This window comes from Dipteris shenzhenensis, chromosome 22, assembly GCF_047967505.1.
Source record: "Dipteris shenzhenensis isolate YYH24624 ecotype China chromosome 22, Dip_SZ_1.0, whole genome shotgun sequence".
NCBI classification, from domain to species: domain Eukaryota; kingdom Viridiplantae; phylum Streptophyta; class Polypodiopsida; order Gleicheniales; family Dipteridaceae; genus Dipteris; species Dipteris shenzhenensis.
In genome coordinates this window covers 23,186,066-23,196,257 of record NC_141617.1, presented here as the reverse complement: position 1 = coordinate 23,196,257, position 10,192 = coordinate 23,186,066, and the positions used below count along the sequence as shown (strand labels likewise).

General features: G+C 42.6%; 2 protein-coding genes across 2 annotated transcripts; one reads left to right on the top strand and one right to left on the bottom strand.

Annotated features, from left to right (window-relative positions):
- Positions 1-1,580: 1,580 nt before the first annotated feature.
- LOC147887890 (uncharacterized) lies at positions 1,581-2,000 on the top strand. The gene has a single exon (XM_087393242.1). It carries the CDS (start codon positions 1,581-1,583, stop codon positions 1,998-2,000), a length of 420 nt encoding a protein of 139 aa, XP_087249368.1.
- A 3,812-nt stretch (positions 2,001-5,812) lies between these two features.
- Positions 5,813-8,744, bottom strand: LOC147887889 (heat shock cognate 70 kDa protein 2). Its single transcript, XM_087393127.1, has 2 exons — positions 8,395-8,744; positions 5,813-7,801 (listed from the first exon to the last, which is right to left on the bottom strand). The coding sequence occupies exons 1-2, from the start codon at positions 8,600-8,602 to the stop codon at positions 6,060-6,062; spliced, it is 1,950 nt and encodes a 649-aa protein (XP_087249253.1). The 5' UTR covers positions 8,603-8,744; the 3' UTR covers positions 5,813-6,059.
- Between the last annotated feature and the right edge of the window lie 1,448 nt (positions 8,745-10,192).

Below are 10,192 nucleotides of genomic sequence, written 5' to 3'. Positions count from 1 at the left end.
ATTCCTTCCATATATCTCAGCTTTCATCAATTTGCGTCAAATCTTTCAGTCCAATTTATAAGTCATTGTATATAATGTCTCCCACTCACTTTAAAGTTGCCCCACTCACTTTATTCCACTTCCCACTATCCAGTATGCCATACTCGCACCCTCCTTACTTTATTCCACTTCCCACTATCCAGTATGCCATACTCGCACCCTCCGAACCTTTATCCATCTTGCCTTCTCTTACTCTCATATTTGTTCTATCTCATCGCTATTGGTTCTATGTTCTCTCATCTTCTCGCCAATCAGTTCAATTCTAATCTCCCATCTATCTCCTTTTGCATACGCAGTTCTCCTCTCCTCTCCTATCTCCTTATTTCTCCTCTCCTGTTTCAAATGGAACAAGTTCTTGCAATTATCCATTATGTTGAGATTTCAATCAACACCAACTTATTATGGATTGCAAACAACAAAAGAAATTGAGATGAGTGGAAGATGCAAGGACCATTGACCCAAGATGACAAAGATGAGTTTGCATTGCAGAAGCAGCAAGAAAGAGAAGAGAACGAGAAGATAAGACATTGCAGAAAAGAACTACAAAAGTACTCTTCAACAAGAGAAGAGTTTGCACGTTTGTTTGAACAAATGTCTTATAGAGGCGCTCGTGGTGGGGGATTTACAGCAGGCGCTGTTGAAAGTATTAGGAATAAACATGAAGAATTGAAAGAAAGACTCTTTGAATCTTTGTGTATCTTTGCATATTATAATTACATCGATGAAGATGAAAAAAGTGACGCAGAGAATAGTGTAATCAGCATGATACAGAGGGCCAATTTGATGGCAGGACTGTAAGGTATTTTTTGACACCATATGGCTTTGAGTTATATGATAAACTTTTTTCAGAAATGTGATGACCTCTTTTTTTAATGTTCTCTATAACATGTCACCATATGGCTTTGAGTTATATGGTAAAGTTCTTTCAGAAATGTGAAGAAATCTTTTTTTAATGTACTCTTGTTTTAATAACATGTCACGTTAGATTTTCTAATTTGATTTTTTAAAATCTTACTTTTTATCTCAATGTTTTGTTTTAGAAGAGCCTCTTTTTTTTCATGTTTATCCAAAATTATCTCACAAAACAAATTTGGATAGTGAACTAGTCCAAAATATGTTGGATAGTCAAGGTCGGCGCATTTTTTATGAGCTAGAAATCCCTTTAATTGTGTGTTAGCATCTTCCTTTCATAGTTGGGGCCAACCCTGATGTCCCTCATGACTATGAGCATAGGGTCAATGCCTTCCTTCAACACACTAATCTGATGGTGGATGCTCACAAAGCTATGATGCTACAATATCCATTTTCTCATAATGAACTGCACTTTGTTGTTACTTTAATGGCTATAAATAAAACACCTGGGGCTGATGGTGTGCTAGATGATTTCTTGTAGCATTTCTAGCCACTCTGAGGTGAGGATCTTACTTGTATGGTCAATGCATGCTTCACATCTCACCAGCTATGAACCAAGGGGTGATCAAGCTCATTCTCAAGTCCGTAATCAGAGGCCTTTGACTATGCTCAATGCATCCTATAAAGTCATGTCTAAAGCTCTCGCCTTGAGGATCGAATTTCTGCTTTCCCGGTTCTTTCATCTACGCCAGTATGGGTTCTTGTATGGTCGTAATATCCATGACGCCATACTTAACATGCTGATTGCTATTGACTTTGCAGTGACCGGCAATTCAAGGTTTATGATGCTTAATCTTGATCTTGAGAAGGCTTATGATCGTGTTCGATGGGATTTTGTGTTGAAGGTCATGCAACAACTTGGTTTTTGTTCCAGGTTTTGCTTCATGGTCAATACCCTATTTCGCAATGGTTCAGCGCGACTATATCTATTAATGGATATCTTTACGATAGTTCAGATCTGTCAGGCAGGGATGCCCTTGCTCTTTGCGATTGTTACTAAGCCCCTACTTTGTCAGATCGATTCATATACTAGTAGGGGGTTGCTATAAAGATTCCTCTCCCTGACGGATTTGTTTTTGCTTCACAATTCTTCGCCGATGACAACTCTAATGTCCCACTGACTTTTCAGGAGAATCTGGACCACCTGCTCTTGTTATATGATGAGCTAGCCTACATGTCAGACTCTAAAATCAACTCAAACAAAACCACTGCTCCTCTTTTAGGTTGGTCGGACATTCCTCAAATACGGATTCTCCATTCTCAAGGCTGGAGAGCTTCTACGATACCTGGGGTGCCCGGTTGGTGTGGGGATTGCCATGAAACAACGGTTGGAGTGGTGCAAAGCCAAGGTGTTTGGTAAATTCACAAATGCTGAGACAAATGCATCTCTTTGCTCAGACGTCTGACGGTTATGAAGCACATTCTTTAGCCTTGTCTCATCTTCTTGTCTATGGTTCTCCCCTTCTCACAGCATGGTTTCTCTCAATTCAAGCGATGGGCTACTGATATTCTTTGGCATAAGCAATGGCACACATTTTTGTGGCAGTATACGCATTCACCTAGAGACTTTGGAGGATTGGGTCTTGAGGCTTGGAAAGCAAAATGTGATAATTTGTGTCTTTGATGGATCTTCAAACTAATCAACTTTGGGCAATCATTTGCAAATGGTGGCTTGAACAAGCTTAGGGTATTAGGTTTCTCCGGGGGACAAATCTGGTGGCATTTTTTTGCCTTTTAATGTGGATATTCATTAGTCAGATATTCTTCGTCATCTTTTACCCATTTCGCGCAAGGTAGTTGCTCACCCTGTGTGGAAGCCCAATCATTGTTTTGCTGGTGATCGCGATCTTTGGGGTTGAACGTTTGGGTGAATCACTAGCCTTTTCGCAATGGTGTCGCCCCAGTGCAGATCAAGCCAAGACTTTCACGCAACATTCACAATAAAGGGCTTACTACTTGGAATTCTATTTGGGATCCGAGGAGATCTCAGTTTTTGTCTCTACTCAAGATAGTAGCTTTGCTTCAATCTGTCAAATGCGGAGCAACGGTTTGTCAGCTCTACCTTAATGAGTTTGGGATTATTGGCCTACTAGCTCTGCTATGGTGTGGTCAATTGATCTACGTGGATGGTCCCATTCAACGGGCAAAGAACTCTCGAGGTTTTCGCACTCTGATTTCCCTGTTCCACTCCAAGCAGATATCCCCTTGGCTTCTCGCATGGCTTGGATATGATTTGCTCCATTCGACTTTGCTATCATGTGGACACACACACTTAAGCGGGTGTGGGCTGCGACCCCTCCACGTTGTATGCAATTTTTTATGTGGAGAGTGTTGGTTTGTAAGCTGCCTACCAAAGATTGATAATGTGCTTTGCAAAAGTTGCTCTGAGAGCCACTTTCACTTGTTTTGGGCTGTGCTTTTATCCACATTAGGTGCGGTGGAAAGAAGCATTGCTTGGTCATAAGTGTCACCTGATGGATACTCCGCTTGTCATTTGGCAAGTGGTTCGCTCTACAATTCTCCAAGGAATTTGGAGGTCCAAAAATTCATTCATTTTTCAAAAAGCTTCGCGTTCTATGATTCTCATCTCTGTCTTCAAGAGGAGTACTTACATGTTTTGTTCTTCTTTGGGAACTAGGGTGCGGTAGGCCGCCTACGGTGAAAGAGCACAATCTCTAAACGATGAAGAAAGGATGACATGCCAGTGTTTGAAAAATACCTGACTATCAACTAAGCTAACAATAGTAGGCCCGACCAAATGGTGTATGTGTTTAAGCGTTCCCTTCTTGCAAACACCTCGGCACACAAATAGAAAAAGAAGGATTTACAATATGCAAAAGCAAAATAAAACACAAAACTTGAAATGGAAAACATATATAAAGATATGTATATATTTTATATAACCATACAGTGTGGGCAAGGAGACGGCGCGCTTCTTTTCCCAAATAGTTATAATCCGAGGGAACGGGCCCTTCCCCGTGCATTGAGGTTGAAATCGCCAAACTAGGACTTGCACCAATTTGCTCTTTACAAGGGAAACAAGACGGAAAAAGGTTTTTGTGGTCTTGGGCGATACCTCTCAAGAAAGGAGATTGACTTCTTACTGTACAAAACTCTCGCTCTGCAAGAAGCGCAGGTCCATTATCGTATCCTGCATGCCTTCAAACCAAATTTTCTTGGCATTAAGAGTCTTTCAAACAACTCATACATCATTATTCATAGCCCTGGCACACCTAATCAGGGGACGGGAATACATCTTTAACTGCTAATGCTGCACTCAAATAGTTTAACGTATTCCTGAGAGTTTCTCGTCTGAGTCGCTGTGCAGTATTTGAGCTTGCTGTTCAACAGGAGCTCCCTAAAAAGTGCTGCCTACCGAGAAGGAGAAAGGGGTAGAAATTGATTTTTCCTCGGGTTTTCCGGGGTCTCCTTCTCAAACTTCCCACTCAACCAATTCGAAAGGTGTATCACATCTCACTGAGCCTTGAATCTAGTGTTGCTACACTGATTGTGTCCTCACAACAGTCTAATCACGAAATCTGCACTTACGAAGGCCAATTTCAGTAGCTAGAGGAATGCTACGGAGTCCTCACAACTTTCAACATCTTCACCCCTCAATGAGGCTTTTTCTATTTAATTCCTTCTTGGCGAACTACAGGTGCATATCTTTCTCTGAAGGAACGAACCCAAGTGCAAACATAGAGGAGCGCTCAATTGTAAGGAATGGTGACACAAAAAGCGCAATGGGTGGACATCTTTTTGCATGATGATTGAGAAGATTGAGATGAACATTTAAAGTGAAGCAAGCTGAGTGTGCTGAGAGCGACTCGCAAGCATCAGTGTGTTGGTTTTCATGAGTTACATGAAAAATATGCGTTGAGTCCAACGACGAACGACAAGCTACTTGCAATCAAGCCGTTTGCGAGGGTTCAATGTTTTAAGGATTAACGCATTTATCACGTCAATATGCGTGTGGAAAGTTTTCAATCCATCAAGGATTTGTAATGCTTCTTTACCCACCGACTGCCAAGCCGCACTCATCACTGGGCACAATTCTTCTCGACAATACACACTCCTTGAAATCATGCTTAATCAAACAAAAAAAAGTGCAAAGTTTGAGGAGGCGGGTTAAGAGCGATGGTGGCGTTAGTCTACACTTTCCAAGAAACAATGTAAACGAGAACCCATTGAACATTGAGAAGAGATATTCCCTAGATGAACAATCGATCAATGGTTGCCTGCACGAAGAAGAGCTATCTACACAAAAGTACTACTCAATCCCAAGTTGGAAAACATAAATATATTAGGCATAATAAGCACAAGCTTCACTCGACAAGTTTCTGTGAAAAGCCATTTCTTTTTGCGCTTTCAAAAGCATAACATGAAAAGCTCACTTGAAAGAAACATCTTCTGGTTAGATCAATTTACATCACTCGACTCAATTCATGATACATGGCACAAGGAGATGTGAGAAAACCCAAACGCGCATCTTTCACAACTACAATCACACGCATTATGTCCAGCGCGCATAATAAAAGGCTCAACTTGTCAAAATTTCAACAGCGCGCATAATAAAAGGCTCAACTTGTCAAAATTTCAAACGTTTGCCCACGCATTTTGTTTGTTCGATTGTGGAAGAAAATATACTTTTATTAACAGGAAACTAAAAAGCGATGCCATTTAGTGCTCATCCAAGTATTTCCACTTCCAAGGTCTCATCGAATCATCTTTGCGCATATCTGATGCATGCTACATTCCAGCTACTGCAATCAGAATCAGAAATAACTCAAAGGACACTGGAATCGGTACGTAGCTCACACAACCGAACAGAGTAAAACATATAATTAGAAGAGACCGTCAGTGCAAAAATTAATGCCAAGTTGCTTATGACATCCGGCTACAATGCTCACATAAAATAAAATGTAGCAAAGTGTAAAATCACAATGTAGGCGCTATGCTCTCATAGATCAAAATGTAGAAGCATCTGTAAAATCAAAATGTAGCAGCGCCTACAGGATGTAGACATTACAGGGAATTATAAGCTCACATCATGTAATTGACCATGGCCTGCAGAAATCTATATACACAAATCACCACAGTCAGCAACCTTAATCCACCTCCTCAATCTTCGGCCCAGCTCCACCAGAATGACCATGTCCGTCATCGGCACCATCGTAACCGCCAGCAGCCATATCAGGTCCTGCCCCTCCTTGGTACATTCGGGCGATGATGGGATTACAGATACTCTCCAGTTCTTTCATCTTGTCATCAAACTCATCAGCTTCAGCAAGCTGATTGTTATCCAACCATTGAATTGCCTGCTCCACAGCCTCCTCGATCTTCTTCTTGTCTGCTGCGTCCAGCCTGCCGGCAATTTTATCATCCCTGATTGTATTCCTCATGTTATAGGCATAGTTCTCCAGGGTATTCTTCGACTCCACCTTTTTCTTGTGTTCTTCGTCCTCAGATTTGAACTTTTCGGCATCCTGAACCATCTTCTCAATTTCCTCCTTGCTCAACCTCCCTTTGTCGTTGGTTATAGTGATCTTATTCTTCTGACCAGTAGTCTTATCTTCGGCAGAGACATTCAAGATGCCATTTGCGTCGATGTCGAAGCAAACGGTAATCTGAGGGACACCCCTGGGAGCAGGAGGAATTCCAGAAAGCTCGAACTTGCCGAGAAGGTTATTGTCTCTGGTCCTAGTCCTCTCTCCTTCATACACCTGAATCAGGACGCCAGGCTGATTGTCCGAGTACGTGGAGAAAACTTGTTCCTTCTTAGTTGGGATAGTCGTATTTCGAGGAATCAGCACAGTCATGACTCCTCCAGCCGTCTCCAAACCAAGTGACAACGGCGTAACATCAAGAAGCAGAAGATCCTGCACCTTCTCATTTCCTTCACCACTCAGAATAGCTGCTTGTACTGCAGCACCGTAAGCAACCGCTTCGTCCGGGTTAATACTCTTGCACAGCTCTTTGCCGTTGAAGAAATCTTGCAACAACTGCTGCACCTTCGGGATCCTAGTGGATCCTCCTACCAACACCACATCGTGAATAGTGCTCTTGTCCATCTTAGCATCTCTCAGACACTTCTCCACCGGCTCCATGCACTTCCTGAACAAATCCATATTCAGCTCCTCAAATCTGGCGCGGGTAATAGTTGAATAGAAGTCAATACCTTCATACAACGAGTCGATTTCAATAGTTGTTTGAGCAGTGGATGAAAGAGTCCTCTTCGCCCTTTCACAGGCGGTTCTCAGCCTCCGGAGAGCCCTAGCGTTACCGGTGATGTCCTTCTTATATTTCCTCTTGAACTCCTGCACGAAGTGATTGACCATCCTGTTGTCGAAGTCCTCTCCTCCCAAATGAGTGTCTCCTGCGGTAGCCTTCACCTCAAAAATACCCTCCTCGATGGTCAGGAGAGAGACATCGAACGTGCCCCCTCCAAGATCGAAAATCAGAACGTTCTTCTCGCCGATGCTGGTAGCCTTCTTGTCTAGGCCGTAAGCAATAGCAGCAGCAGTCGGTTCGTTGATGATTCTCATCACGTTCAAGCCAGAGATCACTCCGGCATCTTTGGTTGCTTGCCTCTGGGAGTCGTTAAAGTACGCAGGGACAGTAACGACAGCGTTCTTGATTGTGCTTCCTAGATACGCTTCGGAGATTTCCTTCATTTTGGTCAGCACCATTGAAGAAATCTCTTCAGCTGAGAACTGCTTCTCCTCACCCTTGTACTGAACCACAATCATCGGCTTGTCTCCAGGACCAGCGATGACCTTGAAAGGCCAAAGCTTAATGTCGCTCTGCACAGATGGATCAGAGTATCTCCGTCCAATGAGACGTTTGGCATCTGCAAGAGCAAGTGTGATCATGAGCGATACAGAACTCTAGTGTTCTCGAAGAAAGTGCGCTAGGCATGAAACAAAACCAAGCTAGTTAGCGCACGAAATTAACAAAATCGAAACGAGTTCTACCATACACGGACACCTACCGAAGTCGATCGGTGAAACTAACACGTTTAGGAAGAACAACGTGAGTTCTACCATACAAGGACACCTACCGGAGTCGATCAGTGCAAACTAACACGTTAAGAAAGCAAAACGAGGACACAAATCATACACTACCGCAATCATCGGTGAAAAGTTACAACGAAAGAAAAGATCATACGCTGTGGGAGTGGATCAGTGAAAAATATCAGTAAGAGTTAATTGGAAGCACACAAATCGTACACTACATCAGCTAGTATCGGTGAAAAGAAACAGTGAAAGAACAGATCTTGTGCTAAGGGAGTCCATCGAGAAACGAATCATACACTGGTACTACCGCAGTCATCGGGAAAAAGAAACAGCGAAAGAACAGACCATGTATGCTACAGGAGTCCCATCAGTAAGAAACGACACGAAATCAAGAGAACGAAGACAGGCAGCTGGAAATTAGACGTACCAAAGACGGTGTTGATGGGGTTCATGGCGACCTGATTCTTGGCAGCATCACCGATGAGGCGTTCGGTATCGGTGAAGGCGACATAGGAGGGGGTGGTGCGGTTGCCCTGATCGTTAGCGATGATTTCGACACGGTCATGTTGCCAGACACCAACGCAAGAGTAAGTGGTACCGAGGTCGATACCGATGGCAGGGCCTTCTTTAGCCATGGAAAAGAAGAGAAGAAGAAGATGAAGAAGACGAGACGATTAAAATAGAGATGAGCTTGAGGGATGAAGCTATGGAGAAAGGAGATTGATATGAGCTTGAGGAATGAAGCTATGGCGATGGCTATGGCGATCCGAGCTTCAGAGACGAGCTTCAGAGACGAACAGAATTGTAAATGAAGAAGAAGATGATGTAGAAGGAAATATATTTAGCTTCTTTTTTCTTACTAGCTCGTTCCAGAACCTTCCGATCCTCTCCCGCCGTCCGATTTCCCCTCCATCGTGCGTTCCCCGTCTCTCCTCCTCCCTCTCCATCTCCACCGTCCCTTTTCTCCCCCATCGACCGTTGACATTTTTTCTGCTTCCACCGCTTTTTCGTTTATCCACTGATTTTCCACCGTGTCTCGCACTCATTGATCCTGCGTTTATCGCCGTCCGATTCCCAATCAAGGGCCCTTCCCACCTTCCGATCTCGCCTCTCAACTAAGGAATGTTCCTGAATGTTCCTTGAGCTTCCAAATGTTCTTCTTTCAATTCTACAAAAAAAAAACTTGGGGCACGTAGCCTTTTCGTTGTTACTAACTTGAATCCTAGCATTTGATGAGACTTTTAAAGGGAAAAAGTGAATGAGTACAATTGTGGACATGAGACACAACACATAGTCCGTTGATCCTCCCTGCAAATATCACGGTAGTGATTGATTATTTACTTGGCCATATTGTAATTTGTGCCTTTTGGGAGTTGAAGCCCAACAAATACATGAATAGGGAGGGCGACACTCACAAGAGGATTCTGGATTATCATAGAATTACTTGTAGGAGCACGTGAAAGATGATCTAACGCTAATTGGGTTTGTGAATTTTTGTACAATCAATCCCCAAATGCCTTAATTTCTAACACCTAATGTTAGTCTTCCTTAGCCGAGCCTGCTTGTGCTTGATAGCTTTCGCCCAAGCTCTTGTTCTCTTCAATTTGCCCTCATCACCCTCATTGTATGCCCCTCAACCTTTCACCTACGCGATCCTCAGGTCCCTCGCAATCCCACATACCGCCGGTCATCGAAGACTTTATAGACTGATTCAAACTATGTGAATTTTTTTGGGCATCTTCCGCTTTGAAGTGAGATTCTCCAACTTTGGCAACTCTCCTAAGTGACAGGGTTTGCCAGTCGCATTCTCATAATGCTTCCTAGGTATATACCATGCCATATGGTGCCTTCACTCTCCTCTCGGTAAACATGTACAAGAGTTTTTTAGGATGCTCACTAAAGAGACGTAGAAGGAGATGAAGAATTTCCATGATAATAGCTTTGATCACAGTGCCTTCTTTTTTTAGCCCCTTGACTCACTTTATCTACATTCTATTTTCGATAAGTTGGCATGGAGTCATGGATGTTTTTATCGAAGGTATATTTATATATTAATATAAAATCCTAGTGAAAGTTTATCAAGCGAGTTTTTTTAGTTTCATATTATTGATAGAATATAGTACACTTTTGTATATTTTCTTTTGAATTTTGAAGTAAATGTAAATCTTAGCAAAACTTCAAAATTTTGCATATAAAAGTTTCAAATCCTAGCGAATGTTTCAAAC